This window comes from Neovison vison, chromosome 4 (genome assembly GCF_020171115.1).
Source record: "Neovison vison isolate M4711 chromosome 4, ASM_NN_V1, whole genome shotgun sequence".
Classification (NCBI taxonomy): Eukaryota; Metazoa; Chordata; class Mammalia; order Carnivora; family Mustelidae; genus Neogale; species Neogale vison.
The window spans coordinates 211,332,929-211,351,851 of record NC_058094.1 but is presented as its reverse complement, the minus strand read 5'-3'; the positions used below and the strand labels follow the sequence as shown (position 1 = coordinate 211,351,851).

Sequence of the window (18,923 nt, the reverse complement as noted above, 5' to 3'; positions counted from 1 at the left end):
TGGGCTGTGGCTAGGCAACCGGTGTCCCTCCTCTGGTGTGCCTTTGAGAGGACCTGGGCTTTCTGTCGGGATTTCAGCAGACGTCGAGTCTTGGCTTTCTCCTTTCTTCTCTCGGCCTTCATGGAAACGTGCACTCTACCTGTGATTGGGGTGGGGGTGGGGTTTCTCTTGCTCTGTGGTCTACCTCTTCCTGCCACCTGGTTATTGAGGATGTGGGGTTAAATGAGAGAAATTCAGCAAAGCTGAGATGCCCCCAAATAAGATGTCGGTCATTCCTGCCCTTAGTTCTCTCAACCTGGAAGAACAAGGAAGCCATCCTCTTGAATAGAAATGAATGAGACTCTTAGGATCGAGCACTGTTTTGTCTCAAGGGAAGTTATTCATTCATTCATTCATTCATTCATTCGCTCATTCATTCATGGGACAACTTATTAAACCATTTGTTCTCTCCCTGTAATGAAAACCTCTCACAAGAGGCCCCAATAGGAGAGGCAGCCAAGGTCTGCCTCATTAAAATGACATCAGGGCTCAGAGCTGGGCAGTGTACCCAGAGGACCCAGTCACCACAGAGGGATCCAGGATCAGCCTCGTGCACCACTTGGCAGTGGGCAGGTGCAAAGGAGAAGCGTAGGTGTAGACCCAGAGGGCTGGGGCTCTAAGAAACAGCCCCCAGGAAAGGGCTTTCTGAATTATTGTGCTGTGCGTGAACACAGCTGGCATCTGTCCCCACCGCTCCAGGCTGGGGTGAACGGAGATGGGTTAGCGGTGAAGAATGAGAACCTACCGTCGACTTGCACACCCGGGTTTGAATCCACCTCTCCCCCTATACAAGCTCTGCAAGGTGTATAACTTCCTTAAGCTGCAGGCTGGGGACAGCCGTACTGCTGACTTCAGAGGACTGGGTGCCAGCAGGAGATGCCACATGCAAATCAGGTTATTTGTGCGAAGGTTAATATAGGAAATCTTCACGAAGAGTTCCTAAAGGTGTGGCTTTTTAAAAGGCAGAGTGGTATTTGGGGGTAGAAACAGCGAGCCCTGTTACCTCCTCTGGGACCAAGCGGTAGGGGGCCGGAGGTGGTTCACAGAACCTGGAGACAGAGGTGGCGTGGGGAGGCATGCCTAGGGTCACTGAGACCTTGGGGTGAGGGTGGCAGCCAGTGAGGGCAGCCCACCCCCATCCTCCTGTCCCCTCCCCTCCCCTCCTCTCCCCTCCGGCTTTCTGCTGACCCTCCCGGCTGTGTGGACCGCACCAGGCCTGAGGGCAGGCAGCCTGTGCACAAAAAGTCCACCCAGGTCAGCCTCCCAGGTACAGAGAAGGGCAGGTCGCGGATCTGGAGGGGCAGCTGGAAGAGTCCCCAGCACTGAAGGGTTTGCACGGTGGAACGAGACGGTCTCTGGAAGGTGCTGGACAGTGATTGTTCCAAAGCCAGGCATCAGGTAGCGAGTGATTATTTTCCTCATTGTCCTCACCATGATCCTGGTTATTAGCATTATTGTTATTGTCGAGGTTGCCCTCCTGCCACCCAGCCCTGGCTGTGCCCCGCAGGTGTGGCGGTGGAGTCCCTAGGCCTTCCACATCTCTGTGGCAGTGCTCTGTCTCCCCATGAGCAGAGGGCTTTCTGGGTCCAGCCGCACCAGCTGTGAGGGGAAACTGAGCCGCTGTCATTGTTGTCCAGTATCACATCCTTGCTTTCCCCCGCAGGGAGCCTCTCCTCCTGAGTCCTGGCCCTCCGAGGGGACCCTTGTGCCGAGTGCTGCTGTGCCGCAAGGACCTGTTTCTGAAATGAAAGCCATGCCTTGGAACTGGACTTGCCTTCTCTCCCATCTCTTGATGGTGGGGATGGGCTCCTCCACTCTGCTCCCCCGGCAACCCCCACCACCGTCCCCGAAGCGGTCTTTTGTCACATTCCGTGGGGAACCAGCCGAGGGTTTCAACCACCTGGTGGTGGACGAGAGGACAGGGCACATTTACTTGGGGGCCGTCAACCGGATCTACAAGCTCTCCAGTGACCTGAAGGTCTTGGTGACCCACCAGACAGGGCCGGATGAGGACAACCCCAAGTGTTACCCACCCCGCATCGTCCAGACGTGTAACGAGCCACTGACCACCACCAACAATGTCAACAAGATGCTCCTGATAGACTACAAGGAGAACAGGCTCATCGCCTGTGGGAGCCTTTACCAAGGCATCTGCAAGCTTCTCAGGCTTGAGGACCTCTTCAAGCTGGGGGAGCCCTTCCACAAGAAGGAACACTACCTGTCGGGAGTCAATGAGAGCGGCTCCGTCTTTGGAGTGATCGTCTCCTACAGCAACCTGGACGACAAGCTCTTCATCGCCACGGCAGTGGATGGGAAGCCGGAGTACTTCCCTACCATCTCCAGCCGAAAGCTGACCAAGAACTCGGAGGCAGATGGTATGTTTGCTTATGTCTTCCACGATGAATTTGTGGCCTCGATGATTAAGATCCCTTCGGATACCTTCACCGTCATCCCTGACTTTGATATCTACTACGTCTATGGCTTCAGCAGTGGCAATTTTGTCTACTTTTTGACCCTCCAGCCTGAGATGGTGTCTCCGCCAGGCTCCACCACCAAGGAACAGGTCTATACCTCCAAGCTCGTGAGGCTCTGCAAGGAAGACACAGCCTTCAACTCCTATGTGGAGGTGCCCATCGGCTGTGAGCGTGGCGGGGTAGAGTACCGCCTGCTGCAGGCTGCCTACCTGTCCAAAGCCGGCGCCGTGCTCGCCCGGACCCTTGGAGTCCGTCCGGAGGATGACCTCCTTTTCACTGTCTTCTCCAAGGGCCAGAAGCGGAAAATGAAATCCCTGGATGAGTCTGCCCTATGCATCTTTATCTTGAAGCAGATCAACGATCGCATTAAGGAGCGGCTGCAATCCTGCTATCGTGGGGAGGGTACGCTGGACCTAGCCTGGCTCAAGGTGAAGGACATTCCCTGCAGCAGCGCGGTGAGTCAGGGGAGGGCCCGTGGGCTGGAAGGGCAGGGTGTGGCAGGGGGACTCTAACCTGTGGCTTCCATGGGATGGGAATCACCCATCCAAGTATGCAAGTGAGACAAGCACATCCCATCTCTGGGTCTCATTGGACTCAGATCAGGGCCGGCTCAAATGCGTTGTGTTGCGTCTCTGACGCTGAGCTTATCAGGGTTGGAGGTAGAGCTGAAAGGTAAATTTCCCATCTGGGCACTTTATTCCATGTTGGTGTGTGGTTATAGGGGAACATTCTTGGAATAAGTGGGGATTCTGTTATATAGTTATATGCACCAGGCATTGTTAAGGCCAGATTATCGTGTCCTCTGGTACAAGACATGGACCCATCCTTCCTACTGACTGTGCCTGCAAATCGCTTCCCTGGGAGCTTGGAATGAAACCATTAGTGGGAATAATGGAGCCGGGCATTCTACATTTGGCATAGATCTAGAACTTTAGGAGCATTATGATTTAGTTCCTTGAGTATCTTTAGGAAAGGGCAGAATGGGAGCAGAAGTAGGGTGGGATTCCAGTGCATATACGGGCAGATGTAGAACTTACTTAGAAGACTGCATTTCTGAAGCATTTTCTGTGTGCTCGGTTCTCGGCAAGAAACATGCCAAGCAGCCTTGAAACAGTGCTGGGTGACAGAAATGCTGAAGGAAACCGAAAAGAGGTGGGGAAGGGAGGGTGGGTTTAGGAAGCCTTCCCAGGGCCTTGCTGGGCAGCCATAGGTGCAGCGGATCGTGGCCCAGCTTGCTGTGGCCGGACTTCTGTTCATCTTGAAAACGATTCCAGTAACTTAGAGGCTCGCTTATGAGCATCTTCTATACCCGTGTCCCCCTCCTTTCCCCGTTTATCATTCACTTAAGAAATCATGAACCTCATTTGAGAAAAATCTATCCTGTGATCTTAATGTAGACAGAAGAAAGGAGAATTCACACACAGGTAGAAGTATGTGATTCTTGAAGGCCAGTCGAACTTCGGTGGAATGCCACATTGGAAAAATGTATCTTTCTTTTTTTTTTTTTTAAAGATTTTATTTATTTATTTGACAGAGGGAGAGAGATCACAAGTAGGCAGAGAGGCAGGCAGAGAGAGAGGGGGAAGCAGGCTCCCTGCTGAGCAGAGAGCCCGATGTGGTGCTTGATCCCAGGACCCTGAGACCATGACCTGAGCCCAAGGCAGAGGTTTAACCCAATGAGCCACCCAGGCGTCCCAGGAAAATGTATCTTGATTGACTTTAAGAGTCTAAGTTTCCGGGGTGCCTGGGTGGCTCAGTGGTTAAGTGTCTGCCTTTGGCTCAGGTCATGACCCCAGGGTCCTGGGATCGAGCCCCACATCAGGTTCCCTTCTCTATGGGAGGCCTGCTGCTCCTTCTCTCACTCCCCCTGCCTGTGTTGCTTCTCTCTGTGTCTTTCTGTCAAATAAATAAAACCTTAAAAAAAAAAAAAAGAATCTAAGTTTCCCTTCATGTAGTATAGCTACTTGCCAAACACATCTCAGAGGACACTGGCTCCCGGGCAGCTTATGGGAAGGTCATACTTATGGGCACTGGGACTCTGGGGTGGGGGGTGAGGTAGGGGAGATGGAGGAGAAGGAAGGGACTCAGCAACGCTGGTCTTCAGGGCCTTAACATTTAGGCTCAGGCTGTTTTCCAGTGGTGAGTTTTCCAGGTGCCTGGGCTGAAACTAAAAGATGCCATTTCTTTTTGGAGATCCCAAGAAGCCAGAGATCCCTGGAGATCCCAAGAAGCCAGAGACCCCTAGTGTCAGAGAGAATGGGAGAAGCACCATGGGCCAGAGAGGAAGCAATCAGTTGACAGTCTTGGCCAGGCCAGAGAGCAGAGGGGACTCCAATGCAGCTGCTGAGCCCTAGCGGGTGTCATATGTTTGGGAACCTTTGGTTTGGGGCAGTGACTGATCCACTCAGTAGAATCAAGAAGACAGGTTTGTGAACTTGGGGGCCATGGACTTCTCCCAAATGCAGGGTCTAAAGGACAGGCCTGGCACTATGCTCTGTGTGTGTATGATATACATGCATATATGTGCATACACATATATGCATGTGGGGGGGATACATTAGGAAGCTGGCATGGGGAGGGCCCCTAGAGACCCTCTGGACGGTACCTTCATTCTCAGGTCTAGCAAGGGAAATGAAATTACCCAAGGCCACTAATTTTGGGAAAGAACAGCAGACGTAGCAATTGAGGAACCTCTCCCTTGCTTCTTGAGGGAAATCCCACTTGCACACATACGTGCACACACATGCACACGCACACACCTACCCACGCGTGTATGCACACACACAGTAAATACTCCTGCTAGCGCGCGCGCACACACACACACACACACACACACACACATACACGCACGCACTCCCTAAGTTCAAAAATGCAAGTCTACACTGTGTGCTTATGAACCAGCTAGTTCTTTTGCGATCATATGGGTTGGGGTTTTTTTTTTTTTTTTTTTTTCTGTCGTTGCTTTTCTGTTGGAAACTTGCTCAAATTCTGTCTTTTCAGGTGAGGCTTTTGGGAGTAGAATCAGCTGCAGGGATCAGCCCGGCTGCCCACGGGCAGGTGTTTGTCCCGCCCTTGCTCCCTGCCACAATACAAAAAGCAAAGTTCATCATGGAAGTCTGCAGAGCTGCAGGTCCTAAGGCCGCATGGTGGCCTTGGAGAGAACAGAGGGACGACAGCTTTGCAAGACAGGCTAATGCCAGGCCTGGGAGTCATGGAACCAGATAACAAGCTTTTGATTTTTTTCTGGGCTTTAATTAGCCCTTTCAAGCTGAAGGCAAGTTCAGGGCTGAGAGCAGAAAGGAGGAGGCCAGAAACTCCACACAGGGCTGGGCTGTGTCCCTAGCCAGTATAAAAGGCCACGCCAGCTTGTAATGTCAAGTATCAGTTTCCTTTGATTTGGCCGACACTTGGATGGCTTTGCTCTGGTGCTCAGGTGCTTGGCCACAATTCATTTGGCCCCAGCTCAGACCACACATGCCCCCCCCCCACCTGCCTGCCATCAGCCAGGCTAGAGTCCTGGGCCTCCCTGGGAGGAACCCTCATGGGTGCACCGTTTGCAAACCCAGTTTTTCCTCCACCCATTCACGTGGCTTTTTCCCTTCAAGCAAGGATTGACAAGTTGAATCTAGAATTCTCTTTGGCCTCTGAGTCCAAGATTCCCTGGAGGCCTGTGAAGTGGGACAGATTCTCAGGTGGCCTCTGTCCCGTGGCATTCCTTCTGTAAGACAGTGGAGGAGGGAAGCTTGGGCCCAGGAATTTGACTTTAAGACCTGTGTTTTGTAGGCTAGGTGTTCCCTGTGGATTTTATCATAATTACAACCCAAAAAGTTTGAAAAGGTATGATTAGTGGTTCATTTTTTAAATTGAGATATAACTGACATATGACATTATATTGGTTTCAGACGTATAATGTAACAATCCGATATTTGTACGTATTGCAAAGTGATCACCGTCCTAAGTCTGGTTAGGACATAGTTACAAACTTCTTGTGATGAGGGCTGCTAAGATCTATGCACTTAACAACTTTCAAGTATACAACACAGTATCTTAACCATGTAGTCACCACGCAGGACATCACATCCCCAGGACTTAGTTATTTTATGGCTGGAATTTTGCACTTCTTGACCAGTGATTCGATTTTACCGTGTTCCTGTTGTCTTCATTCCCTAAGGATAGGATGCCCATCTCGTGGTGTCCTTCTGGTCCTCCTAGCCCCTGCCATTGCTTGGGATCCCTGTTCCTTCTCCTGGACTCGGGCCTCCAGCCCTCAGAACAGGCAACACTATAAGCCCTGGCTCCCGACCCCCCCATGAGGTCCCAGCTGCCCCTCTGGATGTGTTCAAGGAAGAGGGGGTGGCATAGGAAGAGAACACAGGTGTGACTTGGGCTGCCACGCCGGGGAGCGTTGGTGGAGCCACGTGGTGGGCCACGTCCTGATGACCAGACAGGACAAGTGTTGCACTGCGAGGCTGGAATCTTGGTCTGCAGCCCCCAGAGAGTTTCCTGTTGTTTTTGTTCCAGGTAAATCAGGGAAGACTGGCAGAGCCCACATCAGAGATAAGGGATGGCGGCCTGGAGTGGCTTTCTCTTGGGATTGGGTCACTGTCCATGTAAATGCTTAGCAAGCACGAACCTCTGAGTGGGTGTTGGGTGTAGAGGATGGAGAAGCAGCCTGGATGTTTTCTGGTGCTTGTGGGAGATGGCAGTGGATTTCATCTTTGCCTTCTGGCCATTCTTTACCTGCGTCCTGGCTTTCCCAGCTTGAATAGAAAGAGATTTCCAAGGACAACTGTGTCTGAAGATTACCTACAGGTCTCAGGAGGGCATGGGCAGAAAGAGGGTCCGAGAGGCATCAGCCAGGGGTCCTATTCTGTCTTGGAATCAGGGGATTAAAGGCCAACCTGAGGCCCTTTGCTTGTGCACATCCAGGAGGGTTAACGCTAATGATAGAATCTCTGTTTCTGGGTGCCTGGGTGGCTCAGTGGGTTAAGCTGCTGCCTTCGGCTCAGGTCATGATCTCAGGGTCCTGGGATCGAGTCCCGCATCGGGCTCTCTGCTCAGCAGGGAGCCTGCCTCCTCTCTCTCTCTGCTTGCCTCTCTGCCTACTTGTGATCTCTCTCTCTCAAATAAATAAATAAAATCTTAAAAAATAAAAAAGAATCTCTGTTTCTGCTGCTCAGCACTGTCTCTGGTCCCTTTTGAAGGCTGTCACCCAGGCTTCACAAAGTGTCTGTCTGCAGAGCACAAGATGATGGGCATGAGGAACCCATTGCCTATGGCTTCTGTCATGTGCCAGGGCCCTGAACAGACCAAGGGGACAGCTTCCAGACCTTTCTTGGAGCCCTGATGGTCCTGATCCAGAGTGGGGCAGCCAGGCTGGAGAGTGTGCTCTTGTGGGCCAAGACTCTTGGGCTCTACATGGGCCAAGTGGCCTGGCCTCCCAGAGTCCCTCAGGCATAGCTATCCATGCCTCCTCAACCTTTCTTCACCTTCTCGGCTAACTCACAGAACACTAGCCCTTCCACCTCCAAATGAATTAATGATTGAAGGAAGCATTTATCAGGCCCTGGCAATGTACCCCCTCACGGTGGATGCCAAGAATCATGAAATGACATCAGTGTCCAGGAGCCCAAGGGTCCAGGAGGGAACTACACCCCAGGAGGTGATGATGACCTGTGTAGCAGGAATGATGGCTGTGGTCACAGGAAAGGTCGTCACTTGTGCCACTGTCTTCTCTGAGTTTGGATCCGATGGAGAAGTGGACATGGGAGTCAGGGAGCGTCAGCTTTAGTGCTGATAAAACTGGATGGGGCAAAAATCAGCTTCCACCTCTTCCTCTCAAAACTTGAACTTTGGGTGACCTTCCAATACAAAATGTAAGTGCTCGGGGGCAGAAACTATTATCCAGAGTCATTGCCTCACACACCAGTCAGGTCTCTGTAGTGGGAGGGGAGACCCTCATGGGGGCCTGACAGTTTCCAGAGGGGTTCATCACCTCCTTTTCTTCTCCTGTTGGTGCTGTAGGATAATAGCAAAGGCAACATCCTCTTAGCTGAGAAACTGGAGGAACAGAAAAGTCAAGTACTTCACTCAAGGTCATGGGATTGGTGGACCAGAACCCACCAGGCAGCCTCATTCTTAGCCCCGTGCCCTCCCCAGCAGGGCTCGGTGGTGGGCTAGTAGCATCTGGCAGGGGTGCAGGGACTATGGTACAGGGACTGTTTGGGCACTATGGGGCACTTACGATCCCGGGGTCCTAGACCCTAGAGCGCCAAGTGCCAGGGAACCCCCCACCACTGCAAGAACTAGAAAAGCCTCTCGCATTTCTGGAAGTCCAGGGTGGAGAATCATTGCCAAACCACACGTCTATCTGACTTGGGATTCACCCACCAGCCCTGTTCTATCCCACACGGTTCACAGAGACGCAGGGACCGAGTTTGTTATTTTTAACCCCAAGCGTCTCTTCATGTCGGACAGTGGGGAATAGTGCAGGAGAACCCCGTTCACAGGGCCCCTTGCTTCGACTCCTGTAGGCATTAGTTTGGCAACACAGCAGCCCTGGGGGGAGACAGGGTCAGCCTTCCACCCTGCCCTGGTCTCGGGTTGGCCTCCCATCCCGGCCTGGAAGGTTCTCGGGTTCGTCTGGCGCCGGGGATCCTGAAAAGCGATGAGAGGGAGCATCCGGAATGGTCAGGAGGCCATCCCGGGCTCCAGGAGCTGGTTTCTGCCCGTCCGCTCAGGGTGTTTTCTTGTTCCCAGCCAGCAGGAAGTGTGGCTGTGGTTAGATGGGGTGCATCCTGTTGTTCATGGCGCTAGGCAAGGCTTTCTCCTGCCGCTCAGGCCAAGAACTCCTCTTGCCTGCCCCCTGCCTCCTTCCTCAGCTCCATTACATCTGACACACACACACACGCACACGCACACGCACACGCACACGCACATGCACACATGCACACACCAGGCCCACCAAACGTGCTCCCTGCACACCACACTCAAGTCGCAGGCCCCCAACTCCACGGGCCCGGCACTCACGCCCCACCGCCTGCTGACCCAGTACTCCAGACGTCAGGGTCGGCATTCGGGGGCCTGCCACACTGCAACCCCAGTCTTTACAGAGCCACGTGCTCCCTCTCTCCCCTGGATTTGGCTTCTGTGCTAGGCACGCCGGTGAGAAGGCCATCTACCTCCCTCTTTTTGGCCAGCAGGGTTTGCAATGACCGTCATCTCCCAGCTAAGTACACGTGGTGCTTTCGGGCCCAGGACGGTGGCTGAGCCTTGGGTGGTGTGCGGGGCCAGGCGAAGGGACACGTCCCCCCAGAATGCCAAAGCCTGTTGAGTCCGCAGGGAGAATGACGGGACCCCGGAGACCTTGAGGCCCTCTCTCGGTGGCTCTCTCTGCTGGGTTCCGCTGAGAGCTTCTGCTCACCTCCTTAGTCCCTCTCCCCGTCTTTGTGTGACGGATTCTCCACCCACACACTGCACGGAGCTGCTCATGCCGCGAGCTCCCTCTCACGTGCACACACATGCACACACACGCACACACACACCCCACACGGCGTGCGGCCGCCAAGCCAGCACCGGCAGCCAGGTCCCTCGCGCAGGGAGCACGCACCGCGGCCAGACGTCACGGCCCAGCTCCGCACTCTGGGCCTTTCCAAGCCCCGTCATCCTCACGGGGCGGTGTCTTGGCTGGGCTTCTGGCTGGAGAGTCCGGGCCCCTGGGTCTCAGCCAGTCCCAGCTCGTGAGAGGCCCCTGGGCTCGTAAGCGGCTTCCCTTTCACTTGGAGTCATACATTCCCTCTTCAGGAAGGGGGTGATAAAAATACTATCCCTTTCCTAAAGCCTGTTGAGACTCCTTAGGAAAGAGGACTGCCTAGACTTTAGTAAGTGACAGGAGACACGGGACACCTTGTGTTTGTAAGCTGCTTTAACATTTCACGGCCCCACCTGTGGGGCCTTTATTCTCCTTCAGTTCTAAGAACCACCCGATGGGATCGAAAGGGACTTAATAACACTGCTAGGATTTCAGACGTATGTTTTTTTCTTCACCAGTATCTGCATTGGAGAGATTTGGGCTGTGCCTAAGCCAAAGGTTACATTCCATATCCCAGGCCTGGCATGTTCCCTAGTCACCCGCCTGTCCATCCAGCACGCGTTATGAAGGCCAAGTGAAGGCATCTGAAGGAGAGGTTACATTTCAAGCCGGACCCTCCCTGCCGCTACCTTCCGGTGTCCCTTGGTTATTGCAAGGCACGAGGGAATGACTGCACGTTGGGGCAAGGTGCTTGATTTTTTCACTAGCCAAGTTAGTGGAGAGAAGACAAAAAGACAACTAGGGGAGTTTCCCGTTTGGCCTCTCCGTGGATGTCCTCCCCTGGTGGATTGGGCCCCACAGGCTGTCCAGGGAGATGAAACGGCATCCGCAGGAGAAGAAAGCCCACGTCTGTCCCAGTCTCGGTGTCATTACTGTGTCTCTGTCAGCGTTCCAAGATATAATGGGATTTGTTTGGCTGATTTATCCCGCATGCAGGCAACATTACCCAGACTCACACACGGGCCTGAGAAGCAAGAGGGGAAGATGCGCGGCTACAAGAGTGGGGCTAATAAAATTTACTCCCACTAACAAGGGAATGGCCGACCCCATAATTCAGCCTGGCCAGCGGGGCCACTGCCTCCCAGTGCCTGCCAGAAAATGCACAAACTTAATCATCGTGGCGTGCTTTGCTCCAATTATAGCTCTGGTGGCGCTGAGGCCGTCTGGGGCCGGGGGGGGGGGAGTGGAGAGGAGATGAGGGATTGATGGGCAGTGTGGACCCTCTTTGCCCTTGGCAGGGAGCCACTGTGCACCTTTGCAGCTAAGGCACAAATGCACAGAAGCAGCACCCAGCGGGGCTGTGCTTGGGACAATTCCCAACGCCAAGAAGCCTTCCCTGGTATCCCCCTAGGGGTCCAGCCTCTGCGACTCGGCCTCTGGACTAGCCTCAGCGTGGTCACCATCTGCAGAACTGGGGTCCTGGTTCTCTTGCTCTGGTCATGTTGTCATAGGCTTGTCTGCTTACTGGAGGGAGAAACCGAGGGCTCTCCGCAGCTGAGCTCATGAGGAGAAGGTCATGGACCCTACCCTGGGTCGTAGCCGCTCTTTGCAGGCTGCATTCAGCAGTTCCTAGGAGGGGTGCATGGCCACGGCTGACTGTTGGTTACCAGCAGGCCTGCAGAGTGTGCTTGGCCTAATGCCTCTCAAAATAGTGGCCTGAGCTTCCTGTTACAAGGGTAGCTTGTTATGATGATGAGTGAGAGACCACTTAGCTCTCTGCTGGGACGGAGCACAGTCTCAAACACACACAGAAATACTAAAATGGGTACAAAAACAAGCACTGCTTTTGGCAAATCACTTCCATGGATTCACAGGTAGTCAAGTGCCTTCAAACAGTGAATGTTTGCCTCAGAAGCCACGTACACATATAGAACTCCTACAACATGATGACCTTTTGGCCTATATTTTAGTCCCCTCCCTCTTAAGATGCTCGGAAACAGGGCACTTGACTCTTGGGGACGTTGGTGTGATTTGTGGGGTTGTTCTACCAACCCCCAGCCACTTCTCATGAAGTCCCTTCCATAACGGTTTTGTCTAAGTAGGTTATTGGCACTGTGGTTTGCTGGCTTCCCTCCTCTGTCTCTGTACACATTCATTTTCCCTACTATCTCATTGAAAAAGACACAATACGGGAATCATTTTGAGATACTGCATGAGTAATGAAGTGGATGAGACCTCATTCCCTCATTCCGTTTCCAACATCTGAGCTCACCCCCGGGGGGGTCAGGGCCGGCCTTTACCTGCTGCAGGACTTACTTGGCTTTCCAAGGCCATGCAGGGCCAGCATGGGCGATGGGCAGGCCTTCAGGGGAGGGTTAGAACTCAGAAAAGAGACACGAAATTTTATGGACGACAGTAAAGCAATTGGTGGGTCCCATAGCCCAGTTTCGGGGATTGCTTCCTTTGTTGCAGAAACAAGCACTCAGGCATGTGGGCTATTTGATAGAGTAAGAAGATTTTGGTAAGGGTAGACCTACGCCTACCAAACCTCCTCAAGATGTTTCCACCTCCCTGAGCACTCGGACTGCTTACTTCTCTGCCTGCCTCAGTCAGAGGGCACTCAGAATCCTCTCAGGAGTAGATATGCCGTGGGCAGCAGCCCCTGCTGCATTTATTAACACCTTAGGGGTCAGTGGTCATATATGAGCTACGGCCCCTGGTAAGTGGGTGATTATTGCCTTCTTGTACTGCAGAGTTTTACAGCTGGAGTCCGTATCTGGACCCAAGCCTCTTCAGCTTATCTGATCAATATCTCCCTTTAAAAAGAAATCCCACATGCGTAATTCACTGAGTCCCCATTTCCAGCAGAAGTCTGCTATGGTCAGCTTTAGGGGTGTGTGTGTGTGTGTGTGTGTGTGTGTAAATTAATTAATTAATGGAAAGAATTCAGGGCAGCTGAGCATGAGGAATCCAAGACCTTTTCTTTTCCACATCAGCAGGCACCTCGTGGGCGTCACGCCTCTTTTTCTCCTAACTTACATCGCTTTTCAAAACTTCAGCCCTTGCTTTTCTTTGGGACCGACAGACCCAGGAAGGGAGGAAGTTCTGTTGTGACAATTGGCCAGTGGCCTCCTCCGCAGGGCGGAGTTCCTTGCTTCCAGAGGCTCCAGAAAGTCAGAGCCCGCATGCTGGGTGGCAGGAGAAGTGGAGGCAGGGGGTCTTCCCTGAGCAGCCTCCGACCCTGGGATAGTTTCCTTTGGGGCCACCCTATAGCCACCCTGGGGGAGGCCCCTATGTAAGGTCAGCTTTTTCCCTCCAGAGGAGGATTTGGGGTTCTGGTACCATTTTCCCCTCAATGGGTCCCACGGGGGTCATTTTGCTCTGTATTCCTCTATTTCCTCTTCTGTAAAATGGGGCTGTTGGAGTCTAAGATGCTGACTTCTTTGCCTTCTCGGAGCCTGCCGAGGGGTGAAAGCCTGGCCGTGCTCTGTGCTGCTGGGGCGCTCAGAGCCGAGCCTGCACATGGCCTTTCCTGAGAGCGCGGCTGCTTCCCTGGGCCCGCTCTACCTCTAGCATTGTGTATGCAGCTGAGGCAGGACATGGATGACCTTGTCCGAGTCGTGTCCCAGGTCTGTCTTCCCCCCACAGCGGGAAAGGAGCAGAAACAGATGAGCTATTTCCATCTGTGTATTTTTGGGTCCTTACCTAGGCCTTTGTCTACTTGTTCCTTCCCACACGTTCTCAAGCCATTATAATAAGTGAGGAACCGTAAATAGTGTTGTTGTCACTTACTGCCCCAGCTTCCCATCATAGACACAGGAGATCCAATAAACTAAGATACCAAAAGTTTGTTGGAAAAAGACCAAACAAAAGCCTCTTCAGTGGGTGAGATTGGACAAGTCTCTGGTACCTTCTCCCCCGTGTGATGGTCTGGCCTTCCCGCAATGGGGGTGAGCCTGGGGTCTGCATGAGGCTAGGTGCTATTTTTGCATTTAGGAAAGGCAGGGGTGCTGGTTTGGTCCCAGATGGAAGGGTTCCTCTCTTTGGTGGACCAGGAGCTGCCCACAGAGTAAGGGAGGATCAGGTCTGACTTTGTAGCCTCCATCCCAGGCCCAAGTTTTACTCCTGTCCACTGGAGCAGTTGGCCGCTGCCTCCCCTTTTAGAGGGGTTGGCTGCATCCGTCCATCCCTGCTGGCTCACCTGGTCGGCCTCTTTCAGATCAATTCGGGATATTTGTAAACAGCCGATGCCTGGGGTAAGAGGGGTGGCCTGTGGCTATGGAAGAGGCCATGTCCTAGAGCTGAGCTAATTGGCCCACAGGGGGATGGACCTGGTGACCTTTACCTCATTAGCACCACATTTGGATCACTGAGCTCTGGCCTAGTTCTGACCTTTCCATAATAAGGACTCGATGTGGGGCTTCTGCCAAGGTGGGGCATCTGAGGGCTGGCCTAAGACCACCCTACCGGGTAGGGGAGCTGCCTGTACTGCACCAGCCAAAGTGAGAAGCAGGTTCAGGACCAGGTCTCTGGCCGCCTCATCGCCCATGGCCCTCCAGGTGGCTTGGCCCAGGGGTCAGGGTGACAGAGCTTCCTTATGAGTCTATCACCAGGGCACAGGGCTGGGACAGTGCCAAGGAGCGGTCTCCCAGGTCTGCTGTCTTCCTCCACCCTCTCCTGAGTCTCCACAGAGACCCCCAGACACTTCTGGGGTCCTCGGCTGACCTTTTGGCAGCTCTGCCCCAGGAGCCCGGGGAGGCGGCCGGAGGAAGGATGCCGGCAGAATTAAAACCCCCTTTCCATGGAACGATACAGCTTTTCAGAGTGCCAGGCTCTCTGCAGAGTGGGAGCAATTTCCCCGTAATTGGTAAAGTAACCGTAACTGCTTTGTCATTTGTATGTAGCGACACGTAATTGCACGGTAACCTTTGCCGCCGCGCGCGAGGGAAGCGCAGTGAGCTATTAGATTGTAATTTGGAGTGTCAGCTCCGGCTCTCCCCGCCACCTCTGCCGCCACCACCGCTTGGGAGGCCGCCGGGGAGCCTCTGCCTCGGGGTCCTGCGGGCCCTGCTTCCGAGCCGCTAGGCTGTCTCCTCCTGCACCTGCCTGAGCTGTGCCGCCCTCAGCAAGGCCTGGACCTCCACGGGGTCTCACGTCCCTGCTTCTCAAACCTGGCGAACGGCCATGTCACCTACCTGGGAAGGTGTTAAGATGCAGGTCTCTGAGCCTCGCTCCCAGAGCTCCCGATCCAGTAGATCCGGGGTCGGTTCGAGAGTTTGCATTTCTATACATAGCATGAAATGGTCTTGATCTTACCCCATTCCTCTGTTCCTTCCTTTGGCCTCATAGGCCTTATAGATCTGTAGGAAGTAGGAACTTTTGCTATTTCATCTTGTTGACATTAGGCCCTCGGTTAGCACCACTCTGATGTAGAGACCATGAATTTCCGCCCAAACAGGAGACTCACAGAGGCTGTCGGAATGGTCTGAGGATGACCAACGATGAGAGCGAACAATCCCATGGCACCAAGTGCCAGAAGGTATTCTACGTGTATTAAATCATTTAATCCTTACCACAGCATTAGGAAGTATATACTCGTATATCCCCGTTTTACCGACGATAAACTGAGGCACAGAGAAGTTAGATCCCTTGCCCAAGGTCATAGAACATTAAGTGGTAGAGTTGGGGTCCGAACTCGGGCATTCTGATTCTAGGGCCACAGTGTTAACTATGGGGAACGTCAGGCTTTCATTTCCTCTTCTATCCTTCCATTTAACACATGTCTTAATCTACCATGAGCCAGGAACTAAGCTCAGGGTACAGAGACCCCTAAAACATGGTCCTGTCCAGGAGCTCACGGTCCCTGGAATCCAGTGGGTCACAGGTTTTAATTTATAAGCCATGCAACCAAGAGGGCATTTGTGGAGACCAGATTTGGGATCCTCCTGATCGGGGCAGAAGAGTGGAACCCTGGCTAAGGCTTGAACAGAGAACCCTGTCTGTTCACAGGTTTGCCCCAGTAGGCACCACATATATTCCCATGGGACAGAACCTTATTTTCTTCCTTGGTGAGAATGAAGTTGCTGTCTAACAAACAAGCATTATAAAAATGGCCCGAGCTCATTTGTGTGCATTTGTGGAGCAGCTGAGGGAGAGGTGTGCCCGGGCATCTGATTACACTGGGGTGCGGTCCACTCTTGCCTCCTCTGGCTTCTGCTCTCATCTTGCTGTTAATGGGGCCCAGGGGAGAGCTGGGCCAGGGTAAGAGCAGACACTCTCCTCCCCCATTGCCCAGGGTGTTCTGGAATCCACGCCGGCCCTCACCTGTCGAAGGCTTTCACCAATTAGCCTTTCCTTCCAGGGCCCACACGGCCCTGGCATCTGCCCCTTATACCTCAGCCTCCCTAGTCTGTGGTCCCTATGGGGTCCCCTCCCCCCGCCCAGTGCTCTAATTGCCCCATGGCTGCAGCTCAGACCCAGCATGGTGGTGTCCTTAGGGAGCCTGCACTGGTCAGAGGCAGTTCTAAGTCCCTGCAGCCATCCTACCCCCTTCTGGACAGAATTCCCATTAAAAAAACGAATATGAAATATCATCTCAAATGGACAAAGTGGCTTTCCCATTTAGCCAGTATCTCACACCTGCTTTCTCACCTGGCCCTCGGGACCGTCCGGTCTTCCTGTTCTATAGTCAAGGGAAGGAAAGCTCAGAGAACAGGAGGGGACTATGCCAAGTTGTATAGTTTGGAAGCAGGCTGCGCGTGTGAACCCGAGTCTTGTGTTTTTTCTGCTACTTCAATGTTAAAAATTCCAACCCCCCCCCCCCATTGCACCTGCTTTGAGGAAACAAAGAGTCAGCCCATCGTTCCACAGCTGGGGGACCTTAGCCTCCATGTGGACCTGGACTGCACCTGGTCCAAGGCCTTGATCACACCTTTATCTCCTGGAGCCCTATTTAGAGGGAGAAACCGATCCATGGGGGGAGGGGCGGGCTCGTGAGAAAGCCATCATTGTCCCTGGGATCCCAATGCTGCATTAGGAACCCCACCTGCAGCCTTGGCCTTATTTGAGTCTGATGACAGCACCATGACTTGGGCGGCGTGGGGTACGACGGTCAAGTGCAGGTGAGCAGACTGCCTGCCTCCTGACTGGGCCTTTCCGGAAGCCACCCTGAGCCGGGCATGGGCAGAGCCCTCGCCACCAGGCCGCCAGGCTGAGCTGTCCTCGCTTTGAGGAAGAAAGTTTTCTTCCGCTGAAAACTTTCCTCCCTGGGCCCCTTGCCACTACGTTGCCGGAGTGGCAGAGACTTGGTACATCTGAGCAAGCCACGATTTCATGCTGCACTTGGCCAAATACATATGCTCTTTTTGTCAGTGATTGTTTATTTATTGGTTTGTGTTCTACCCAGCCAAGGGAAGGAACTGTCTTCGGTAACTGGCCACTCAGAACTGTGGTTCTGGGGGCTGAGCAGCCTCAGGTTCTGCCACGTCCCTGAGGCACACAATTGTGTCAAGGGCGGCAGGAGAATGTCAAACCTGGCTTGCCTTGCTCCCTGCCTCAGTTTCTCCTTGTGCCGCATGGATAATCGCCCAGCCTCCTCTCCTTGGAAAAAGGATCGTAATGGCAGACGTCCCTGCGGCACAGCTTGAGGTTGAGAAAGTCAGGCATGAGGGCTCCCTAGGAAGTGGAGGCAGGAACAGGCGAGGCCACGAGGAATCCCAGCATGCCTTAGGCTGCCCTTGGCATGCCTGCTGGCTCGTACTGCTGCTACGTCCGTCCGGCAGGGAGAAGGCACCATCTTCCTTTTTTTAAAATTTTTTTAATTTTTTTAAAGATTTTTATTTATTTATTTGACAGAGAGAGATCACAAGCAGACAGAGAGGCAGGCAGAGAGAGAGATAGAGGGAAGCAGGCTCCCTGCTGAGCAGAGAGCCCGATGCGGGACTCGATCCCAGGACCCCGAGATCATGACCTGAGCCGAAGGCAGCGGCTCAACCCACTGAGCCACCCAGGCACCCCCACCATCTTCCTTTATTTGGATTTTTCTTCCTTCTTTTCTTTTTATCTCTTTTACCCTCCATCACCTGTCCCCCCCCCCCATCTCCTCATTTTAGGAAAGAACCGTAAAGATGCAACTAGACCTTGAAAGCTCCCTCCTAACTTTGACTTCTGTATTGTTTCTGTGAGGGGGAGAAGGAGGGGGCTGTGTTTGGCCTGGGGTATTAGACCAGACCACTCAAGAAAGGCCAGAGGGGATCAAAGACATGATACAGACATCTGCTCGGCACGTGGCCTGCCTGGGCCTGCCCCTGCTCTCCCCAGCTCTGCCACAGCTGCCCCCTTGATAAGGAGGGCGGGGAAGTCACAGAGAGGTTTTAGATGCTCAGCACGTTGTCGTCTCTGAGATGGACAATGCCTGTCACCCCCCACCCCCACCCTGGGAAGGAGCCAAGGGGCCCCCCGAGTCCCTGGAAAGCTGAATTGGCCACTTTCACACAGCTCCATTGGCAAGCACCTGCCTGCTGGTTCTCCAGATGCCTTTTCCTTTGGCTGGATTGAAGCCTTTAAAAAAGTGACACCTTGGATTTTATTTCACTCCTTTTTCTGCAAAGTCCAAAGACGTTTACAGGCGTGAGCTCTATAGGCTTTATGGAAACCCGTCAAAAAGCAGGGCTTGTTTCCTTCATCTTTATAGAGTGGAAAATAAAAGCACGGGAAGACGGAATAACTCTTCTAAGGCCACACAGTTCTTCTGAGAAGGAGGGAGAAGCCGCCGTAGGTGCCTAGAGCCTTCGGAGAGCTCTGTGCCGCACCAGAGCTGCTTGGGGGGGACGTCGGGGGCTCTGCGCTGCCATGGCAAGGTCGTCTCCACTCCCCGGTGG

At 53.4% G+C, this 18,923-nt stretch overlaps 1 protein-coding gene across 2 annotated transcripts in view; it reads left to right on the top strand.

Moving 5' to 3' along the window:
• Positions 1-18,923, top strand: part of PLXNA4 (plexin A4) — a 426,564-nt gene that overhangs the window by 62,204 nt on the left and 345,437 nt on the right. For both annotated transcript variants that reach the window (XM_044246582.1, XM_044246583.1), the window contains exon 2: positions 1,703-2,968. In XM_044246582.1, the coding sequence (XP_044102517.1) occupies positions 1,784-2,968 (1,185 nt within the window). In that variant the 5' untranslated portion in view covers positions 1,703-1,783. The remainder of the gene's footprint in view (positions 1-1,702; positions 2,969-18,923) is intronic.